This window comes from Gymnoscopelus braueri (genome assembly GCF_963280865.1).
Source record: "Gymnoscopelus braueri genome assembly, chromosome: 8".
Taxonomy (NCBI): domain Eukaryota; kingdom Metazoa; phylum Chordata; class Actinopteri; order Myctophiformes; family Myctophidae; genus Gymnoscopelus; species Gymnoscopelus braueri.
The window spans coordinates 15,140,126-15,164,095 of NC_137609.1; the positions used below are offsets into that span (position 1 = coordinate 15,140,126).

General features: G+C 41.6%; 2 protein-coding genes across 2 annotated transcripts in view; one reads left to right on the plus strand and one right to left on the minus strand.

The window, feature by feature from the left end:
- dchs1b (dachsous cadherin-related 1b) overlaps window positions 1-23,970 on the plus strand; it is a 448,519-nt gene that overhangs the window by 195,762 nt on the left and 228,787 nt on the right. The gene's annotated exons all lie outside the window — the stretch shown is intronic.
- LOC308090694 (uncharacterized protein) overlaps window positions 1-23,970 on the minus strand; it is a gene marked incomplete at its 5' end in the record, with an annotated part of 79,411 nt that overhangs the window by 4,934 nt on the left and 50,507 nt on the right. The window contains 5 exons of the mRNA XM_080435959.1: window positions 2,426-2,475; window positions 3,563-3,724; window positions 8,113-8,286; window positions 16,097-17,812; window positions 18,738-18,978. Of these exons, the coding sequence (XP_080292085.1) occupies window positions 2,426-2,475; window positions 3,563-3,724; window positions 8,113-8,286; window positions 16,097-17,812; window positions 18,738-18,978 (2,343 nt within the window). The remainder of the gene's footprint in view (window positions 1-2,425; window positions 2,476-3,562; window positions 3,725-8,112; window positions 8,287-16,096; window positions 17,813-18,737; window positions 18,979-23,970) is intronic.

The following is a 23,970-nucleotide window of genomic DNA, read 5'->3' on the forward strand; positions in this document are numbered from 1 at the left end:
ATATTGTAAACTTCATCATCTTCTCCGGTCGCCAGATAGAGAGCAAGAAGATCAACACGCCCGCAGATGCACTGGCATGCACATGGGTGCCCGTGAGACTGCGTGCCCCGCCTGCTACATCAAATGAAGCGGTGTGACTGTGAAAGCATAGCGTGTCACTTCAATACAACAGACAACACACTGAGTTAGGCCTTATTGTTTGAGTTTGATTGCTGAAAATTTTGAATTGTATCGTATGTTTCACAATTTCCTGTAGCCTAATAACCAATAATGAAAGTCAATAATTACATTCTTCTTAATAATAAACACAATTTGTAAAGTTATAGCAGTGACTGAGACAACAGGCTAAAAAACTAAGCCAGGGGGAGCTGCATGCGTTCTAATCCTGATCTTGACATAGTTTTTTAAGTGCCTAGAGTACAGACAGTGTTCATTTAACACGTTTGTTCATTCTACGTTGAATTGATTAAATGTTTTGAAATAGCTTGCGCCGGAATCACCAGTGTAATTTCATTCTCATATATATATATCCCGGCGTGCGATAGTGTCTCGCATCACGTGCCAAAAAGAGAAGATCTACAAATTCACAGATCTTGTAGATCTGCTATTTCCGTCAGTTTCAACTAGGCTACCTGGCTACTTCTTTTCCGGTAGTACGATTTCAAAAATAAAAACGTGTTGAATCATCACATAACAAGTATAGATGAAAATAAACTTTATTTTGAAATTCGTTTTGAAAGGAAAAAGATTTCCATGCCCTTGACGGTTTGTCAAGCCTGCATTCCTCTGTGCATTAAAAACAACACAGAAATTATGGAATATAAAGACTTTGGGGCAAAAGATCATATTTACCACCATGCTCTCTGAAAGCAAGACAATGTGGGCCTATGGAACAAAAGAGTGTTCTCTTTCCTCATCTTTTGCAGAAGGTGAGTAATTCATCTTATGCTGGCAGTGGTGGAACGTAACTAAGTACATGGTACTTTTACTTTAAAGGAGTATTTCCAATTTGCAATACTTTTACTCCATTACATCTCATAGGCAAATATTATACTTTTACTCCACTACAATTATTTGAAAGTTAGTTACTTTGTAGATTTTGATTATTATTTCAAAACATACATTAATCACTTCAGCCCTATATACATTTCAGCCATTTGAAAATAGTAGATCTACAAGCTCACAATGTGTCGCGATGTGACGCATTGTGAGCTTGTAGATCTGCTTTTTTCAAAACATTTTCATACATTTGAAAACTTGAAATGGGACATTCTGCACAATGAGTACTTTTACTTTTGATACTTTAATTACATTTTGATGCCAATACTTTTGTACTTTTACTCAAGTACATTTTGAATTCCGGACTTTTACTTGTAACAGAGTATTTCAACATTGCGCAGTATTGCAGATACATTGCAGATACTTTCACTTAAGTAAACAAATTGAGTACTTTTTCCACCACCGGTGTTTTTATAAAACCGGCTGTTTTTTTTTTTTTGCACACGCCTGCACAGTATTCAGTAAATACCGCCGTACCGGCGGTAAGCGGGGATTAATTACCGCGGAAAATACAAATCCATACTGCCCCAGCTCTAGTCAGTAGACGGTAGTATGTGTTGATCTGATGCATGCAGCATGTTACCATGGTGATGTACCCGGTAAGAAGTGAACGACTAACTTGTAACACTGAAACAGGGCTTCACCTGAAGTTACCTCATTAACCCCTAAATCCTAGCCTGGGATCCAGCCTGCTTCGCTACGTTCGGCGGATTTTTTTTCTCTCTTTGCTTCTCAGTCTGGAAAGCCTCCTATCTCCAAGGGAGGCGGGACATGCCAAACGGCTTGAGTCCTGCCGTGGCTTCTGATTGGTCTGTGGTGTGGGGCGGGACAAAGCACCAGTGAGACGTCATTCCAATGCGCAGAAAAATAACAGTGTGAAAAGCATGGAGGGTGGCGCTGGCTGATGACGTAGGTTGCCTAACGCTACTCTCATTCGTTGGAACGACATCCAATCATCATATGTAGTTCTAGTGTAGTTCTGCAAAACCTCCCAATGGGAGGCTTTCCAGACTGAGAAGCGAAGAGAGAAAAAAAATCCGCCGAACGTAGCGAAGCAGGCTGGATCCCAGGCTGGATCCCAGGCTACCTAAATCCAACATGCAACATGCAACAGTCCAATGGAAGACAAGAACATGACGATGAGTTTCTTGATGTCCAATCAACAAGCGCCCGTCAACTATGTGACATTTGTTAGCAATGTTTGGTGTGCTTGACAAAGTACAATGTGAAAGCAAACCAAACCAAATGAAAAATGCAACAATGTTGCAACTGCACCCCTGAACCCCTGAGTCTACCAAACTATACAGTAGGTGTGAATCTGCCCTAAAAAACTATGTATAAAATGTCAATATTGACAGATACTCACATCCTTTAATGAGATGAGGATTGAACCGATCTTCTCCACCATGTTTCACTCTGTAGGAAGTAGAACAACAACAATGCATCAATGTCTGTCTAACACAACGTCTCCACTACCTGAAACTACAGTGTTTCTCCTTTCTTGTAGATCTGCTATTTTCAAATGGCCGAAATGTATGGGCTGAAGTGGTTAATGTATGTTTTGTAATAATAATCAAAATCTACAAAGTAACTAATAACTTTCAAATAAATGTAGTGGAGTAAAAGTAGGCTACAATATTCAGTTACGAGATGTAGTGGAGTAGAAGTAAAAGTATTGGAAATTAGATATACTCAAGTAAAGTGCAAATACCTCAACATTTTACTTAAGTAAATGTACTTAGTTACTTTCCACCAATGTTCCAGAGAGCGGGGCTCGAGTCCCAAAGCGAGTGTGGTTCATTCAACCAAAATCTGTCACTTGCGTTTCAAATTGTTTTCTGTGATCGGCTGGTGATATAACTTAACTGACACAAGGTATTTATAAACATACTTGGGTGGATTACAGAGATATTTGAATTAAATCTTGATTCGGGACGTGTGCTGTGCACTTCTTTGTGTCAGTCCATGCGATTAAGCATTTAAATGTGACATTATTCACCACCGACAGTGGCTGGTCATCCAGCACTATAAACTGGGAAATGTGCTCTGTTATTTCTTTTGCCTTCTTGCTCTCTCTTGGGAGTTTTTCACTCTTTTTGGAGTGCTTTGATCGGTCATTTTCGCTGCAGTCTGATCCGATTACATTTTTTGGGTTGATATGGAGCCGATATCCGATCTGTTATTCGGATTGCAGCAATCTCTAGTCTTCATAAGACATGAAGTGTGTGTGGCCACCTTTATGTCTCTTGAAGACTAGTTGATAGTTGATTCTTCTGCCGTGGCCGGCACCACTACAAGGTGCGCAGCATTTCTGTGCATAGTGGTTGATTAATGTAACGCCCAAACCACTCCTGTGAATAATATAGCGTGTAGCGCATGCGTTTAGGGGCAGCGTTGGGTGTTGCACATGACAGAAAATTATAGAATAGCGATGGGTGATGTCCCCACCCACAAATAGTGGGTTGCGGGTTCTCCCAGAAAGTAGGGCCCCATGTCTACTCACGTGAAATCCTTCAGCCCAGAGAGAGAGAGCAGCTTCTTCATTCCCGACTCAGTCACCATGTTTAGACTCAGGTCCAATTCTCTCAGATGGAGGGAGGGATTAGAAGTTAGAGCTGAGGCCAGAACTTTACAGCATCTCTCTGACAACCAGCAGTTCTTCAGTCTGAAAGTGAGAGAGAGAGAGAGAGAGAGAGAGAGAGAGAGAGAGAGAGAGAGAGAGAGAGAGAGAGAGAGAGAGAGAGAGAGAGAGAGATTAAAAACAAATATATTCCTGGATAGAGAACGTGCTTGCAGCCATCTTTTAGAGGAGCTGGTCTTGATCGACTGTCAATGTTTTGGACTAGTGTCCCAAGTTGGAAAAGAATAATAATAATGTAAATAATGTTTAGTCAGTCAATAAATAACATTTTAATGGCTAACACTTAACCTTCTGTTTAGCATCAAGCACTTAATCTAGTCATTTTGGATTCAATAACACTGTTTATCCAGACATGCATAATGTGAACACACAAGACTATCAGTTGAGTTGTGCATTTTATAGTAAGTGGTACTTTTACACAGTATACTCAGTAAACTGTTATTGTATTAATTGGTACTCTTACAGTCCCTCAGTAAACTCTTATTGTATTAATTGGTACTCTTACAGCCCCTCAGTAAACTCTTATTGTATTAATTGGTACTCTTACAGCCCCTCAGTAAACTCTTATTGTATTAATTGGTACTCTTACAGCCCCTCAGTAAACTCTTATTGTATTAATTGGTACTCTTACAGCCCCTCAGTAAACTGTTATTGTATTAATTGGTACTCTTACAGTCCCTCAGTAAACTCTTATTGTATTAATTGGTACTCTTACAGTCCCTCAGTAAACTCTTATTGTATTAATTGGTACTCTTACAGCCCCTCAGTAAACTCTTATTGTATTAATTGGTACTCTTACAGCCCCTCAGTAAACTCTTATTGTATTAATTGGTACTCTTACAGTCCCTCAGTAAACTCTTATTGTATTAATTGGTACTCTTACAGTCCCTCAGTAAACTCTTATTGTATTAATTGGTACTCTTACAGCCCCTCAGTAAACTGTTATTGTATTAATTGGTACTCTTACAGCCCCTCAGTAAACTCTTATTGTATTAATTGGTACTCTTACAGCCCCTCAGTAAACTCTTATTGTATTAATTGGTACTCTTACACTCCCTCAGTAAATTGCTATTGTATTTTACTTCAAAACATTTCTTGTTAATGGTTAAGAGATGCAGCTTCAGAACACACAAGACCTCCAGAGTCAATAGACCGCCGAAGTCTGACGTCATTTACACATCCTTTGTTTGTCTACCTGGTTCGCAGTTTTCCACCCCCGTTCTGAATCCCATAGACGTATTTAATATCGCGTCAAATAAGAACTGTGTTCCAAAAATAAACAAATGACCCCGGCGTGTTGACTCTTATGGATATGAAGCATCAACTGACGGTGAGAAAACGCTAATGTTACTTCCGCCGAATTAGTTACATTTTCGCCAGAAACAGACTGTATCAAATATAAGTGACTGACTATCATAAACGATACAGAACCCCCTCCCTGACAATAACGCCGACACGCGGTGTTTATTTTTGGACCACAATTCTTATATGAGACGATTCTAAGATGACCCAATGTTATTCTCCATAGAGAAATTACTTCCGCAAACCTGGGGATGAACGAGTCACGTCAGGACTTCGGTGCTCTATATCAGATATTCTTGGGCAGAATTATGATGTTTAAGTCAATAAAAATGAGATGAACAAACACAGTATGGAATCATTTCCTAACATCCTCCCACCCCTCAACCCATCCTTTCTTTTCTGAGGTGAGATACTCCCTTTAGTGTCCATTAAATACACTGCTTTAAGATGAATAACTATGGTTCATTACATGATACTGTAGAGTCTTGCTCCACAGTATCATGCTAGGGGCGGCCATAGCTGAGTGGTTAGTGAGCCCGCCTAGGGAACCAGAGGCCCTGGTTGCCCCAGGTTCGATTCCAGGCTATCCCAGCATATGTGCTGATGATATGAAATGTGTCCCTGAGCAAGACTCTTAACCCCAATTGCTCACAGGTTCTCATTGGAAACAAGACCGCAAGGACTTTCATGAACGACCTGTTAAAAGGAATTATCCTTATCCTTAGTCCCAGCGGTTAGGTGAGTTTTGATACAGTTGGAGCCAGAGTGAGGAGCCTAGAGTCCAGCACCTCAGACAGCCCTGTTGCCTAGGGCAACTGGTTGAGGGGTGGTATTTGCCACTCTGCATCCTCAATCAGTTGGAAGTGATGACACCTGCGTGCGGGGCAATCAGAAGGCAGCTGGGCTGAGTTTACTTAAGGTGCTCACTCTGGCTCACTCACTGCTGACTCTCCCTGGGGGAAACACCGTCCGGCGGTAAGTGATACACTGACTCACATTTCTCACTGTTAATGTTGTGTTAGTGTACAAAGCTCATGTTGTGTTTCTTTTATTCGTAGGCAACGTACGAGCGTTCATGAAGCCTGCACTGTTTCACCTTAAAACCTGCTAACCCCTGACGTGGGAAGAACCTAAGTTTGTTTCTGCATGATATGCATGCACCCCCCTCCCTGAACATTGTAAATTTTTCCTTTAATAAATTGAGCTTTAGCCTGAACTGCTTCTGTATTATGTGCTTAAAACAAAAATCATTCTAATGAAATCCCTAATTGAATGAGTCACAATCTGCAACACTCTCACTGAGCATGCACACACACACACACACACACACACACACACACACACACACAGTAACTTTTTCAATTGAATAAAATATATGTACTATTTAATATTTCACTGCTATATCTTTCAAAATTAACCATTTCACAGAAATGTGATTGACAACTTCGCTAAACATTATCAAATACTATTTTAATCGCGGGTCTCTGCCTCCGACACTTGTTCCTTGCGTTCCAACATATCCTTGGGCACTAGGACCCTGCAACCATTTCTTCCCTATAGAGCGTCGCAGTTCCCGCCCACTTCCTGTTTTTTTTGGTGCCGGAAGAAAAAACTCAATGCATTTTTCCATTGACATTTCCAAAAATATTTATATCTATTAATTTAAGCCTCGAATCAAGCCATCATGACATGACATGAATCATGACCATAAAACGTTTGATTCTGTGATATTTTTTTTTTGAAAACGGCAAAACAAAGGGTATTTATTAAATATAGTATATCATATAATTAAATATAAAATTTTAAAAAATCACAGAAAAAAACGTTTTATGGTCATGAGTCATGTCATCTCATGATGGCTTGATTCGAAGCTTAAATTAATAGATATAAATATTTTTGGAAATGTCAATGGAAAAATGCATTGAGTTTTTTCTTCCGGCACCAAAAAAAACAGGAAGTGGGCGGGAACTGCGACGCTCTATAGGCACACGCTGTAAGGACGCAGAGCTACCAGTTAGTGTTGCAAAAATAAGACTTAATCTCAGTATTTAACGCTTTTTCCAAATACAAAGCTTGCTGTACCACAGATTGTGCATTATAGCCAGACTACACACATTTTGACAAATTATGAAACTTTAACATGTGTGAGTTATTTTACTTTGGTACTTGAAGTATATTTTGATGCCAATACTTTTATACTTTAACTATATACTGTCAATACTTTTATACTTTAACTATATACTGCCAATACTTTTCTACTTTAACTATATGCTGCCAATACTTTTGTACTTTAGGGCGGCAGTGGTTCAGGGGTAGAGTGGCCGCTTGGCAACTGGAAGGTTCCCAGTTCGATCCCGGGTTCCCCAGAGTCGGTGTCGAAGTGTCCTTGAGCAAGACACTGAACCCCTAATTTCTCCCGATGAGTTGTTGCCTTGCATGGTTTCCTTCACCATCAGTGTATGAATGAATGGGTGAATGTAATGCACAATCATTGTAAAGTGCCTTGAATAAAGACGCTATATAAATGCACCATTTAACTAAAACATTTTGAATACAGGCCTATTACGTCTTTTTATATGGTGGTATTGCTACTTTCACTTAATAATAATAATGATAATAATAACAACATGAGTACTTCTTCCACCACTGATTCAGAGCTACAGAGTTCAGAAAGATAGTTCATGTAGGAAGGAGATAAACACAATCACTCATAATGGACACACTAGGGAGGAAAACTTACTACTTACTTACTTTCTACCTTAACAACCTTTCAAGGATGGCCATCTATGTGAAAACTGTATTACTGCAATGAATACTCACTCCAATTAAGAATTAATATAAATACCATTCAAAACTAGGGGATGACAGTCTGACAAAACACATTCAACCACTCATAGTGTAACCAGAGGTGGTTTAAATGTGGTATCTCAGCATAAAGACTACATATATTAGTCACTGTATCTTATCAATATTATGGTCAGTGTGGATTACCATGATTTCAACCTTAACCACACTCTTCCAATAAAGTACCACCATCATCAACTACATTATAATCACTTACTATAACAGAACTGATACAAATCAAAATACAAATTGTAAATTTGTCTGACCTGAGAATGTCCAGACAACAATGTGGACTCCTCAGTCCAGCACAGATGAGTTCTAGTCCGGAAACCTCCAAGGCGTTTCCGCTCAGGTCCAGTTCTCTCAAATGGGAAGGATTAGACCTGAGAGCTGAAGCCACAACCTCAATGTGTTCCTCTCTGAGGTCACAGTCACCAAGTCTGTAATTACAGATTAAATGTAAAATCAGAGATGAACCAAACAGATCAGGCGTGTTCACTGTCAAGGAGGTTACCTGTGGTGCTGCCTGAAATGTACATATGTTTGGCTACTTTTCTGGCCAAGTAAATAAGTGGCCGTGATTAACACATATTTAATTGAAATGTGCTCATAACTTTCCTCTTTTCTCATTTGATAAGGATACAACCATTACATAATAAAAACAATCACAACACGCTGCTTTTGCTCCAGCAATGAAGTGAATACATGTTCTGTCAATAGATGAACAGCCTGTACGACCGCATGTCATTTGTTTACTTACTTTCGTTCTCTTAAAGTTCTGTGTGAACGCTAACCAGACCAAATGCAACAATGTAAACATTTGGTCCTTGATCGGAACCTTTAAAGCAAACCTTAGGTGTGAAAGGCACCTAAACAATCTTCTAACTGGTTCTTCAGACATTAACACAATGTCAGTAAGAACAGATGGAAAGTTGTCTCTAAACTACAGCATGGAACTTGTATTGATGTATTAAGTAACTTGTAAACCTAAGTAATGACCAAGCTCATTGTTTAAAAGACAATCCTCTGTACACCCCTTCACCCCTTCTTATTTGGTATAGTTTGTTTTCATTGTAGAATAGCTGATGAGGACATGACTTCTTGTTCTGTTCACGCACGCACGCACGCACGCACGCACGCACGCACGCACGCACACACAAATGGGGTCCCCAGCAAAATGAGTTAATATGGCATCACAGTTTAACCCTATATTCTGTACATTGGTTATTTGGAATAGTCGATCTACAAGCTCACAACGCTTCACAATATGATGCGTTGTAGGATGTAGATCTGTTATTTTAAGGAAAACTTATATATTATAAAATATTTTGAAATATTTAAAATATGTTTTAAACTATTTTAACAAGACAATGAATGGGGGTCCCTGGCACAACATATTTTCAGAAGGGGGTCCGTAGCCAAATACATGTTGATTTTGGGGGTCTTTTACAGGAAGAAGTTTCAGAACCACTGCTATAGAGTATATATCAATCAATGTATTAGTAATAGTTACAGTGAGCATGAAAATCCTTGCAGTAGATGTGTTTTCCTCCAATCACAAAGCAAAAGCAACATGAGAAACATATTCCACCAATCACACAGTACAATCCTCAATGTTAATGTAACTCTGAGAGTGTACAAATGGAACCAAATGGACCCTTACAGGTCTGTAACTCTGAGAGTGTACACATGGAACCAAATGGACCTTTACAGGTCTGTAACTCTGAGAGTGTACAAATGGAACCAAATGGACCCTTACAGGTCTGTAACTCTGAGAGTGTACACATGGAACCAAATGGACCCTTACAGGTCTGTAACTCTGAGAGTGTACAAATGGAACCAAATGGACCCTTACAGGTCTGTAACTCTGAGAGTGTACACATGGAACCAAATGGACCCTTACAGGTCTGTAACTCTGAGAGTGTACACATGGAACCAAATGGACCCTTACAGGTCTGTAACTCTGAGAGTGTACACATGGAACCAAATGGACCCTTACAGATCTGTAACTCTGAGAGTGTACACATGGAACCAAATGGACCCTTACAGGTCTGTAACTCTGAGAGTGTACAAATGGAACCAAATGGACCCTTACGGGTCTGTAACTCTGAGAGTGTACAAATGGAACCAAATGGACCTTTACGGGTCTGTAACTCTGAGAGTGTACACATGGAACCAAATGGACCCTTACGGGTCTGTAACTCTGAGAGTGTACAAATGGAACCAAATGGACCCTTACGGGTCTGTAACTCTGAGAGTGTACACATGGAACCAAATGGACCCTTACGGGTCTGTAACTCTGAGAGTGTACACATGGAACCAAATGGACCCTTACGGGTCTGTAACTCTGAGAGTGTACACATGGAACCAAATGGACCCTTACGGGTCTGTAACTCTGAGAGTGTACAAATGGAACCAAATGGACCCTTTTTTTTTGCAATCGCAGATTCGTCTGGTCCCAGGCTAACCAAATGGACCCTTACACTCCATCCAAACTGCCAGTGAGAGATCTGACGACGATATCACATTAGAAACTGTCCTAATATGCATATACATATATATATATATATATATATATATATATATATATATATATATATATATATATATGTATATATATATATATATATATATATACACACACACACATATATACACCTATACATATATATATGTCACAGGGAAAGTAGCATTCCAGGGAAATTGAAAAAGGAGCGCTCGTTTTTAGGCGCGGGACTTCGGCACGAGGCGGGGCTTTTCGAGACAGGTTTTTTTACGCGAGGAGGAGGAAGCTACGCTAGGGGAACGCTGAACACGCGTTCACACGCACACGTATAATAGTTATTGTCCATGACGGAGGCGCGCCGACTCAGCAGAGCTTGAGGCCGAGGAGGCACGCCCGAGCGCCTCCAGGCGCGCCCGAGCGCCTCCAGGCGTGAGTGCCCGCGCCGACCGGCCGATGGTCTGCTAGTCGAATCAGCGCCGTCCGAGTTGTAAACCGATAGAGAGAGAATAGATCTTTTCATGGGTTATTGTCCACGCGTGCGTGTGTGTCGTGGATAAACTAAAACAAATGTTAAAAGCCAGAATACAATAAAAGTATCTTAACAGTCATGCTTTCAATAAACCAAATTGAAAACATGGCGAGGGCGTGTGTGTGGTGTGGGCATAGAGTTAAAAGGGGGGCTATAGTCTAGTGTGGCTTGCATTGCCTTCTAGTGTTGGTTCTACAGAATTGCCTGGGGGGGTTAAAACGAGCACTCCTTTTTCAATTTCCCTGGAATGCCAATTTTTCTGTAACATATATATATATATATATATATATATATATATATATGTGACAGGGTCGAAAAAGGGGTATTGCTAATTATTTTTCTGTTATTTATTTGTTTGTATTTAAACCCTTAAAGCATGTATGTGATGATTTCATTACATTATTTTTCGGTTCTGTATGTGCAATAATTGTTTGTTGGTCCCTGGGTCACATTCCACTGCCCTGAGTACTTGAACACTGACAGCTGTGGCAATGACCGAACCCGAAGCCGACCAGTGAGAGCAGAGCTGGGCGGAGCTTCCCCGCTATAAATGAGAGCGCGGTCTCATTCAAAGGGGACACAGAGGAGAGAACACACACAGAGGAGGTGTGAGCCAGGTGTGAATGAACCACCGGAGCTAGAGTGTATATTGAGCCAGGTGAAGGTGAAACCACCGGAGCTCGAGGTGCAGAGCAAGCAGAGAGGAAGGTTGTGAATACAGAAAGGTGAAGGCACAACAGAGAGAAGGAGCTGTTGGAACCGAGAGAGTGTCGGAGGGGACAGAGGACGAGCGAGCCAGACGAGTGAGCACCACCATATGGAGTGGAGAAGGAATTGGAGCAAACAGCGGCGGGGCAGTGGCGATAGCGTTGCACATGCAACTCCATCAGTAGGCAGGGTAATTCCTGCCTCGGGAGTAAGTACCTGACCACGCAACGCTAACTTTTATAACTACTACCCCAGAGCTATTGCAATATATTACCCATGAATAGATGAACTGGTTCCAGTCTTTGTAATTTCAGGCAATGACGTGAAGAGCGCATGACGAAGATTCCTGGCCTAAGCTACAAAACCCCCACATTGGACACTTGAACTTTTGATGCCTTTTGATGAGTATTTAGCACTTTATTAGCATTGTCACTTTACTTCTGAAGTAATTGGAACACATGATCTGCTAGTATTTGCACTCTGCTCATTTGCACCATATCATAGGATTTTAGTAGTATTTGATTGTATGTTAGTTAGCATATTTGACGTCATAGGAGGATAGGGATTTTTAGAAGTATATTTGATTTATGGTTTTGTATGTGTATTTTATGGCAAAGAAGCCGATGTCAAGGGACCAATAAATGTACTTACCTTTTATACAAACTGTTTCTGTGTCAGATTCTCTCAAGCAAGGTTTTATTGTGTTGTTCTCAGAAACATTACCTGGTATTAGCTCGAACCTGTGTGTAGCCTTAGAAGGAAGTGTTGATATATATATAGATATTTAGGGGACCTTCCCCTCAAACAAAGGTGGCGTAGTCGACAAATATAATTGCTCAATTTGGGTTTCACAATAATTTCGCACCCTGCACTTTAAACAGTGTAACCTTATATTATATTGTTGTGAACCCAATGCAAGCATATAAACAAACTCCCTGTGCCATATTTGAGTATAAGTGGGCAAGTTAAATGTGACAGTTGGCCACCGTCACATATTTGGCGTAGCGCGGCAGGACTGGGTAGAGAACAACACAAAAACCCTGAGAGAAACTGAACTGTTGGATATTATTTTTCTGCTGCTTTTTGTTTTGTTTAAAAAGGATTAATGATGATGATTATGCCGGTATATCCAGGCGCCCCATGGTTGCCAAAGTTTGGAGGTACAGAGGGTGAGGATAAATACAAGGAATGGAAAGAGCAGATTAAAGGGCTATTGAGTACACAGGATTTGACTGAAGGAAAAAAAGTTGCTGTTGTATTGAAAACGCTGACAAATGAGGCTAAACGTCAAATTAGTGTGGTAGAAGAAGTAGAACGAGACACGGTAGCAAAAATCCTTAAATATTTAGACACATTATACAGGGAAACAGTTCCCGCCTCAAAGGTACGTTCACAGTTTTATTGCTGTGCCCAGCGTTCGGGAGAGAATGTTCAGTCCTTTATTTTGAGGCTTAGAGAGCTGTGCTGCTGGCTGCGGCGATACGACCCAGACACCGCCCCCTCCGATGCCGTCCTCCGGGACCAGTTACTCATGGGGCTGTCTGAGGGTCCACTGGGCCAGGCCCTAAGGGTCTACGCCAGACGACATCCTGATAAAGATTTCGCTGCATTACGCGAAGAGGCCATTTTGTTAGACACTGAATATGGAGGTATGCGAGCTGCTGAAATTACCTGCCATGCTGTTAATCCTATACCTGTTCAAAACCCACCACAGGACTCTGCCTGGAGAGAGAATATAAAGCGAGAAATCATGGAGGTCGTCAAGGCACAGATACAAGGACTGACGAAGGAGCTGATGCGTGAGATCCGACTGTTCCTCAAACCTGCCGCCATAGACGTGCAACCTCGAACTCCGCTTCCACCTGAGCACCGGTATGTGCCACCCCAGAGAGATGAGTGGGAGGAGGGAGGTGGGCCCATGTGTTACCAGTGTAGGGAAGCCAGGTCATATAGTGAGGTTTCGCAGAGTCGACCGAGCACCCTTGAACTAAAACGCCCTGTCACCGAGGTCCGGGGGGCAGGGGCTGAGCATTCATTTATAGAAGCAAGAGCTGTGATGGCTGTGGAAGTGACCCCGTCCGTTAGGGAAGACGGGTGGGCTGGAAATGAATGGCAGGAGGCACAGGGCAGGGACCAGGACATTCAGGTGGTAATGAGGTGTTTGGAGCAGAGAAAGCCCCCTACCATGATGGAGAGGAGGAGTTGGCCCCGGGAGGCTCAACAGCTAGTACGGCAGTGGACGAAGCTACAGGTGAAAGACAATGTTCTGTATCGTAAAGTGATTGATCAATATTCCCGAGAAGAGTATTCACAGCTCGTCTTTCCAGGATCCAGGAGAGAGGAGGTATGGAGACGGCTGCATGTATCCGCTGCGCACGCAGGGATGGATTGGACGTTGGCGCAGCTTCGCCGCCGTTTTTACTGGCCAGGCATGGAGGGGAAGGTACGTAGGTTCCAAGAGGATTGTGCCGCCTGCAGCCTGCAGAGAGACTGAGTAGGGCTGGAGGTACAGCCTTCACAAACCCGGATGGGAGAGGTGGCGGCGCAGTGTAAGCGGGTCTATGACCGCTGGGCCGGTACACCACCGTTGTTGCCAGGGGAACGAGGAGGGTTATGGAACAGACAGGGGCAAGGAAGGCTGGGACAGCCCGGTTCAGGTATTGGTACATGTGAGTTCAGTTGCAGGGACTGCTAACGTTAAAGTGGGGGGGGATGTGACAGGGTCGAAAAAGGGGTATTGCTAATTATTTTTCTGTTATTTATTTGTTTGTATTTAAACCCTTAAAGCATGTATGTGATGATTTCATTACATTATTTTTCGGTTCTGTATGTGCAATAATTGTTTGTTGGTCCCTGGGTCACATTCCACTGCCCTGAGTACTTGAACACTGACAGCTGTGGCAATGACCGAACCCGAAGCCGACCAGTGAGAGCAGAGCTGGGCGGAGCTTCCCCGCTATAAATGAGAGCGCGGTCTCATTCAAAGGGGACACAGAGGAGAGAACACACACAGAGGAGGTGTGAGCCAGGTGTGAATGAACCACCGGAGCTAGAATGTATATTGAGCCAGGTGAAACCACCGGAGCTCGAGGTGCAGAGCAAGCAGAGAGGAAGGTTGTGAATACAGAAAGGTGAAGGCACAACAGAGAGAAGGAGCTGTTGGAACCGAGAGAGTGTCGGAGGGGACAGAGGACGAGCGAGCCAGACGAGTGAGCACCACCATATGGAGTGGAGAAGGAATTGGAGCAAACAGCGGCGGGGCAGTGGCGATAGCGTTGCACATGCAACTCCATCAGTAGGCAGGGTAATTCCTGCCTCGGGAGTAAGTACCTGACCACGCAACGCTAACTTTTATAACTACTACCCCAGAGCTATTGCAATATATTACCCATGAATAGATGAACTGGTTCCAGTCTTTGTAATTTCAGGCAATGACGTGAAGAGCGCATGACGAAGATTCCTGGCCTAAGCTACAAAACCCCCACATTGGACACTTGAACTTTTGATGCCTTTTGATGAGTATTTAGCACTTTATTAGCATTGTCACTTTACTTCTGAAGTAATTGGAACACATGATCTGCTAGTATTTGCACTCTGCTCATTTGCACCATATCATAGGATTTTAGTAGTATTTGATTGTATGTTAGTTAGCATATTTGACGTCATAGGAGGATAGGGATTTTTAGAAGTATATTTGATTTATGGTTTTGTATGTGTATTTTATGGCAAAGAAGCCGATGTCAAGGGACCAATAAATGTACTTTCCTTTTATACAAACTGTTTCTGTGTCAGATTCTCTCAAGCAAGGTTTTATTGTGTTGTTCTCAGAAACATTACCTGGTATTAGCTCGAACCTGTGTGTAGCCTTAGAAGGAAGTGTTGATATATATATAGATATTTAGGGGACCTTCCCCTCAAACAAAGGTGGCGTAGTCGACAAATATAATTGCTCAATTTGGGTTTCACAATAATTTCGCACCCTGCACTTTAAACAGTGTAACCTTATATTATATTGTTGTGAACCCAATGCAAGCATATAAACAAACTCCCTGTGCCATATTTGAGTATAAGTGGGCAAGTTAAATGTGACAGTTGGCCACCGTCACATATATATATATATATATATATATATATATATATATATACATATATATATATATATACACATATATATATATATATATATATATATATATATATATATATATATATATATATGAATAATATTGCAGAAAGTAATGAGAGAAGCTACAGAGTGGTACAGAGCACACACAAAGAAAACACTGCGCACACACGCACGCGCACACACACAAATATAGCCGATCTACAAGAACATTGTGAGCTTGTAGATTGAAAATAGCCGATCAACAATCTCACAATGTCTCTCTCTCTCTCTCTCTCTCTCTGAGTTTGTATGTTGCACATGCGTGTGTTTATTTTTTAAATGTATTTAGTAGTATATGAGTGAATGGAGCTCTAACATGTTGATATTCACATGACTACTAACCTGGCTGTTTTGCAGTTGCTCACAGCTGGGACCAGGTTCCATCGCCCCTGCTCTGAAGTTTTGCATTTCTGCAGGTCCAACACCTCCAGAACCTCCTCTGACATCTGCAGCATTCTGACCAGAGCTGAACACTGGATCTCAGAGAGTTTCTTTCCTGACTCCAGGTACTGTTGGATCCCCTGACTTACTGAGTGGGCCTTCATCTCCATCAAACATTGAAATATGTTGATACATCGGTCAGGAGAGCCACTGCAGGGATCCATCTTCTTCAGGTTGTTGATGGCTTTCTGGATCTCCTCTGGACTGTTCTCTGTCTGACCCAGCAGGCCTCCTAACAGTCTCTGGTTGGACTTCAGTGAGAGACCATGAAGGAAACGGACAAAGAGGTCCAGGTGGCCACTTTTGCTCTCCAGGGTTTTTTCCATTGCAGCTTTCAGGAAGTCAGACAGGGAACTGTTGCTTTTGTAATCGTCGTTGTTCAGGAATGCCTTCAGTACCTCCATGTTCTTCTGTGTGAAACAGTCAAACAGGTAAACTGCAGCTAGAAACTCCTGGATGCTCAGATGAACAAAACAGTAGACGGATTCATGGAAGAAATAGTCGTCTTGTTTGAAGATCTCTGTGCACAGTCCTGAGTACTGTGCACCCTCTTTGATATCAAGATCACATTTCTCCAGGTCTTCTTCATAGAAAATGAGGCGGCCTTTCAGCAGATGTTCAAACGCCAGCCTGCCCAGCTTCAGAAGAACTGCTTTATCAGCCTCTGCGAGTTTCTTTTTACTCTCACCATGCTTTAACCACTTCCTCTTTGTCTGGACAAAGATGAAGTGGCTGTAAATCTCAGCCAGGGTCTTGGGAAGCTCTCCTCTCTCATCTGTCTTCAACTTGTCCTGCAGAACGGTGGCAATGAGTGAACAGAAGACTGGGGTGTCACACATGATTTGGAGGTTCTTTGATGCTTTGACATGTGAGATGATTCTGCTGGCCTGCTTCTCATCTCCGATTCTCTTCCTGATGTACTTCTCCTTCATTTCATCAGTGAATCCTTTCACCTCTATTACCATGTCAACACGATTATCAGGGATCTGTTTGGCTGCTGCAGGGCGTGTGGTTAGCCAGATGCGAGCACAGCAAAGCAGTCTCCCTTCGATGAGGTTTACAAGCAGAACTTCCAGTGATGTGGCCTCGGACAAGTCCTTAGAGCATTCATGCTGGGTTGTGAAGTCTAAGTTAATGTGGCTTTCATCTAGACCATCCAGGACAAACTGAACTTTGCAGGGACTCTTGTCGTAATTTGTTTCTTCTGACGTCTGCATTTTGGTGAAGATGTCATTAAGAGCCTCTTCTGAGATGCATTTATATGTCGAGTTGCATTCACGAATTAGCTGAGCCAAACTAAACTTTCGCCCCTTGAGCAAATTGAGCTGGCGGAATTGGAGCACGAATGTGAGATGGGGATCTTGATCTTTTTTCTTTGCCCAGTCGTCGACAAACTTGTGTACGAGAAAGGTTTTGCCAACTCCTGCTTCGCCAATGGACATCACTGTTCTCATGCGTTTGTTTTGTCCAGAGGGGTGTGTAAAGATTTCACTGAGTTGGATCTCCTGCCCTGCTTTTTTCCTCTCCTGTGTGACCTCATGGTCACTGCTGATCTCTGTGTCATCCACACGTACGATTGTGAGACGCGTGTAACACTCAAAATCCTTCTTATCCGTCCTTTGGATTGGACACGTTTGTTTAACGTTTGTTTTAAGCTTGTCTTGGTAGTGAATAATTCCTTTAGATATTGAGGGAAATGATAAGATCGGCATGATGTGTTAACATAATGAATAACAACATGTTTTCGCTTGACATTATTATTGCTATATTTTTGTCCACATCTTTTATACTTTACTTTGCTTACTTTACTTTACATTAATTTACTCCAGGTGTTTTGTACAAACCTGAGGACCCATGTTATCCCAGCATGATCTGACATGCTACATGCTACCATTATCAGAAACATGTTAACTGTTATACAATGCAATGTAATGTAATTGAGTGTAAGTGTAATGTAAGTTTAATGTCCAATGAAAACAAAATCAAACAAAACTAAAATGTTATTATTTTTTGAAGAAAGTTACTAGGCTGAGATGGCACCGAATAGTAGGAATGACCCATCATTATTAGAAAAATAAATGACTTTAAACAGCACTGACCTGAGACAGAAGCAGCTGTTGCACTGGGCTGAGCGTTCCTGTTGTGAAATTCATTTTTTTTTTACTAACTATACTGTATATACAGTAAATCTACCATCCTATACAAATCCTATATTACACTATAGAACCAAACATTGTCAGTAACTTAATTATACTATTCATAGATTATAACTAAGACATATTTTGTCTCTTGAAGATCACCTAATGCAAAGTTAACACCACAGTGACAAACATAAGATATATGAACATATTGGGTAAACAATTCTAATTAATATTGTAAGACTTATGAATATACTGGCATTAAAGTGTGAATCTCTTGGAAATAGAAAGAGGATAAATGAGAATGACACATGATAGTGAAAGCATCATGGCCTGAAAAGGTACATTGTCTTGTATTAATATAATGTTTGGTCTAAAGATGAACATAAATGAGTATTACTTACAGCTCATCAAGAAGACCCTTCTCATTTGTTTCAAGACCTTTGTAGAAAATGTCTTTGGCTTTACTGCAGTTCAGGAGTTTGTAGAGTTCCCTCATCTGATCCTGATGGGTGGGCTTGACCATCACATTATCGTAGCCCTCCTGGACGATAGCATGCTCCTGAAGGAGCAGATCCAGGATGGGTTTGACCATGGACACTCTCTGAACCAGGACAGGCCGGTGTTCATCGACAAAGTGATTATCTGAAGATAAGTGGAATGAAAATGTAGTTCTTGGTGATACGCTGTGCCAAACCCATTTAAACACGTTTCTGAACATTCATAAAATAAAGAAAATGCAAAGACTTTCCATCCCCCTGTTAATGGAATATTAGCAAATGTTTGTATTCACCTATGTCTGTTTTGGGGGGGAATTTAAATGGCTCATCAATCATTGGAATAGCCAACAAGCCTTCCAGTATAAAAATATATGGATGGAAAGTGATCATGTGAATGGAATGTTAGATCTGTTTCATTATGATGTATGTGACCCTGTTTTAACTCAGCTCATAGCACATCTATTCATAGTATCAGCTTACCTTTAGCTTTAGAGACTCCTGTACTTGTTGACGTTGGAGTTGACATTGGTCGGTCAGTGTCTGTAGCTTCATGCTGGTCTGATGTTACAACTATTGTTGAGTTAGAAAAGACAACAGACTTGAATAAGAAACCTGGTATTACCTGACGGTAACTGATATTAAATTAATTGCATTTGTGTGTCTCAAATAAAGTGCACAAGGTTTTCCTGTACTGTTTTCTGGAACCTGCCTGCTGCACTCAGTGAAATCTAGAAGGTGTTCCGTCACCTCAGATGCAGATATAACACAATACATTTTGATATAGCTTTCACGTTTCCCCTCCATTTCCCTTCCAGTTATTGAAAAGGACCATGGATGAAAAGAAACTGATTTAGGTTTGTAAATCGCCTCAATAACCATTATTATTTGCTGTTGGTTGCCCGTGAATCGGGTGATCTGACTCCTACACTCTGCATTAGTTGCAGAGGGCTCCGCAAATAACGCAGAGGCTGCAGTAAAAAAACAGTCTTCAAATGAAATATACACAGTATACACTGGGGCGGTAGTGGCTCAGGGGTAGAGTGGCCGGGTAGAGTGAACTGGAAACCGCAAGCTTAAAAGTCCTTAAATTGTCACTTCACTGTCATCTGGGGACCCCCCAAAATCGGGACCCGACCCACAGGTTGAGAACCACTGATCTAAGCAGTAGCAGTGACACTCTGGGCAAGACCTGGGCTGTTGGTTGTCTTGGAGGAAGTGGTTGAATTTGGTGGAAGTACCGCCCAAGGAAATGACGTTGATGCTTTACAAATCTGTTCATATTCTCTGTGAATGAAACGAGTGTTGTGATTGGTCAAAAAATATCGTTTCCGGGGGAAACGCGTACGACGGAAATCCTGTCCACTCAGGACTTCCTAGACACTCGCTGCTTTAGGTCGTGACCAGCCTCTTTTCTTCGCAGATGAGTGAGGCTGGGACCGAGGCTATAGCAGTGATGTTAGGTTTTCAATGTAGTTAGTGGGTGCTAGGACCTAGGAGTGGTCATTTGAATGGGTCCCAGCCCAGGGACATTTTGTGATTCTATGAGTCCTAATAAAATAAAAAACGTTTCCCCATTCAAGGCACACGCATTGTTTTCAAGGCGAAAAAACAACCATGTCACGCTTTGCCTTTCAAGAAAATTGAAGGCCTGTAGCCTGAACTGACACAAACTGAGTGGAGCTAGAGCACATGTGGATGTTTATTTCTGTGCGCGACAGATTTCAGCGTTTTTTTCATCGTTCGGGCCGTGTGCGCATCAACGTTCGGCCGTGTGCACACACTACAGGGAACATTGGATAGGGTTCCTTCTTTGACAAATACGTGTCGCCAATTGCATTTTAGGGGAAAAAAACAACAACCGGCCAACCTAAAAGTACTCAGTAATTTTCAGCCTTCCTAGAAATGTACTCGAGTAAAAGTAAAATATTTGTCTTGGAAATGTACTCGAGTAATTAGTAATTAGTATCAAAGAAATCTAATACTCAAGTAAAGTACAGATCCTCAGAATATGTACTTAAGTACAGTATTCAAGTAAATGTACTCCGTTACTGTCCACCTCTGTCCATGAGCAAGGAGTGTGTGTGAATGTGTGTATGAATGTGTGTGTGAATGGGTGAATGTAATGCACAATCTATGTAAAGCGATTTGGATAAAAGCGCTATATAAATGCACCATTTACCATTTTTACCATTTAAATATAGGCTTGTAGCTCACATGTAATGTATGGTGAATATTATAGCCAGCCTTTCTTAAAGGAGTTCCCGGTAGGAGACTTGCGTTGTCTCCTACCGGTCATCAAATGAATGGCTCAGGAATGCGATAAAAACTAAAAAATCTCCATGAATTCAAGGCTTCATTGGGTGAGTAATTGATATATAATAAGTATTTTTTGGGGTGAACTACTCCTTTAATGAACTAAGCACCTATTGTCTACAATATTAAATCCCTAGCTTTATATTTCACATGTATAATCAATCCAAAGTACCTAGGGCCTACACAAAGTCAGTCAGGTTAAACACGTACTCACATTGGCCCCGATTCGCTAAGTAATTTACGACTATATTTTGATCGTACCGGCATTTAAGACAATTCCTACACTAGCAGTCAGATTCATTAATGTTTTTTTGTCTGTGTTTTGAGCGTGAGGTCCGTCCGTTCTCAAGTCAGCCCCGAGGCTGTCTTACCAGGGAGCTAAGCTGTGCGTATGTCGTTAGAATGCTTTATTCTTCATGCAAAATCAATTACAACAGTGTTCAAACCTCTAATAAAATAGTATGTACCCAACATTTGTCAACACATATATATAAAAAATGATCACACCCAGTGTGAAGTGGGCGGTGTGGTCACAGTGGTCATCACAGTGATGGAAGAAGTGATGGAAGAAATGTAATATTGTGGACCAACCATTGTACACCCCTAACTTAAAAAAAAACATAAATGTGTTTTTTTTAAGTGTATAGTCCTATTTATAGGGCTATGCACATGTTTCACTAGCCAATCACAGTCCTGAATAGACTGTGATTGGCCAATCACGGTGCAGGGTTAGGGGGGTACACTGGTGGCCAATCACAGCGCAGGATTGGGGGGTGCAAATATCCAAACCTCACATATAGGGGCGGTTTCACCACCCAAAAATATGTCAAGCGATGTATTGCTTGTAGCCGATGCATAATAGACCATAGGTATAGACATGATGCAGATTCCACCACTTTTTTTCCCCTCTAGGCTATCAGTTGCATTTAGAGCTGAATTATTAGGTCCCTCAGAGTATTTGCCAGTGTCGCCCTCGGCTGCCCTAGTGCATCTGATATCTGGTCTAGAGGGGCGGGTTCAAAATCTTCCAAAATTCTGCCAATGGGGAAAAATTCCCATTGGCAGGGCCGTGTTAACTTAAGAATGGGCCCTAGGCAAAGCACGATTTTTGGGGCCCCCCCACCTCGCTACATAAGGTAAAATATAAGGTGCTTATCCGCTTGGCCCAAATGTTAACTAGGTGTCCGGAGTATTTGTACAATGTATTAGTCCATATTTTTCAATAAAGAAGTGTTTTTATCCCGCCTGTGACCGAACGCCATTCCCCCCCTCGTTTACTTCCTGTTTACATTGAGTGTAGGCCTGACCTTGACTAGTCGAATAGTCGACTAATTAGTCGCGGGGGGTCCGAGTCGACTGCGTGTCTCTTAGACGAATCTAGTCGAAAAAGAAAATGCTGCTTAACCCTTTAAAGGTCACCCCAAGAAAAAAGCATTGGAAAAATTATTTCTTTGCATTTTTTATTTATTTGGGGCAATAGTAACAACAATCAATTATATTTTCTTTAACAGACCCAACAGTTTTCCAAATATAGGCCTCTACCAAACGGTTGAGATGTCACTTTATGGTAATGGTAAAAGTTTCATGCATTAACATTGATTTATATGCGTTCACTGAGAAATATAGATATTTCTATTCATACATATCTCTGTCTATGAATTTGACTATGTATACAAGTTGGGAATGTAAATAATCAACAAAAACAAAATACATTATCATAGCGAATGTATCAAAATACATTCAAAATAAACCAGTGTGGTGTGGGTGCTGGCTGATTTAGGCAATCACGCCTGGCCTGAGGCCAAACTAATAGGCTCTATGCACAGCAGACATATTTGAAAAAAATATCTTCCTTACTTGCTTCACAGGCATTACCAATGATGCTAATGAAGGCTCTGGTCCATTTAGTGTAGCACAGTGGTTCTAAAACATTTTAATTTCAAGGACCCCCAAAACTTTGAGAGAGTACAAATGGAACCAAATGTACCCTTATTTGTACACTCTCAGTGTTACACACCTGTAACGGGCCATTTGGAACCCTCTCAATAAACCATGAGGGTCCCAGGACCACACTCTGAGACCCACTGGTGTAGCAGAGTGTTTCCAGTGAGCCAACATGCACAATATCAGAACCCTGACTCTGTTTGACCAGAATGGAACAGAGCCTTCATTAGTATCTTTGGAAGGGGCCCAAAGTTTTTCCAATATGGCTGCTGGGTGCCTGATTTGAGTGTGGTGCAACAGCACAAATGTTTTGGGGTATTAGATACACTGTCTTATCTGGTGGTACGCTACGAAGCATTTGCATTTTGGATTCAAACACAGGAAAACCATGCATTTCTGGCACCTTCATCTGGACACACCCTTTGGACAGAGTATGCGTTGTCCCTGCTTGTCACAGCGAAGTGGTCAATGTCCACAGTTGTCATAGTGCACATCTGGTTGTGGTTGTGATGGTCTTGTTTAGCGTTTCTTCTGAAAAGGCACCTGTGGTGGAGAGGAAGATGATGGCTAACCAACTATGAATGCTGGTTTGTTGACTTGCTTCAAATTGTGGACAATTGCCAGCCAGAACCTTTTGAGATACATTGGTTTCCAGTTCAGTAGAACACAATCCCACTTGTAGACCAGTGAGGAATTTGAGATGCACAGGTTTAGGATGTATCCAAACAGGGGAAAGTACCATCGCCTCGACTTGGCTGGGCCTGGGGTCTTGTACCAGAATGTCAGAAAGATCAATGTCTCCCATAATGTTCCCCAGTCTCTTCTGCTTGTGAGAGTTGATCAGCATCATCTGTTTGGTCATCTTCTTCATCACTCAGAT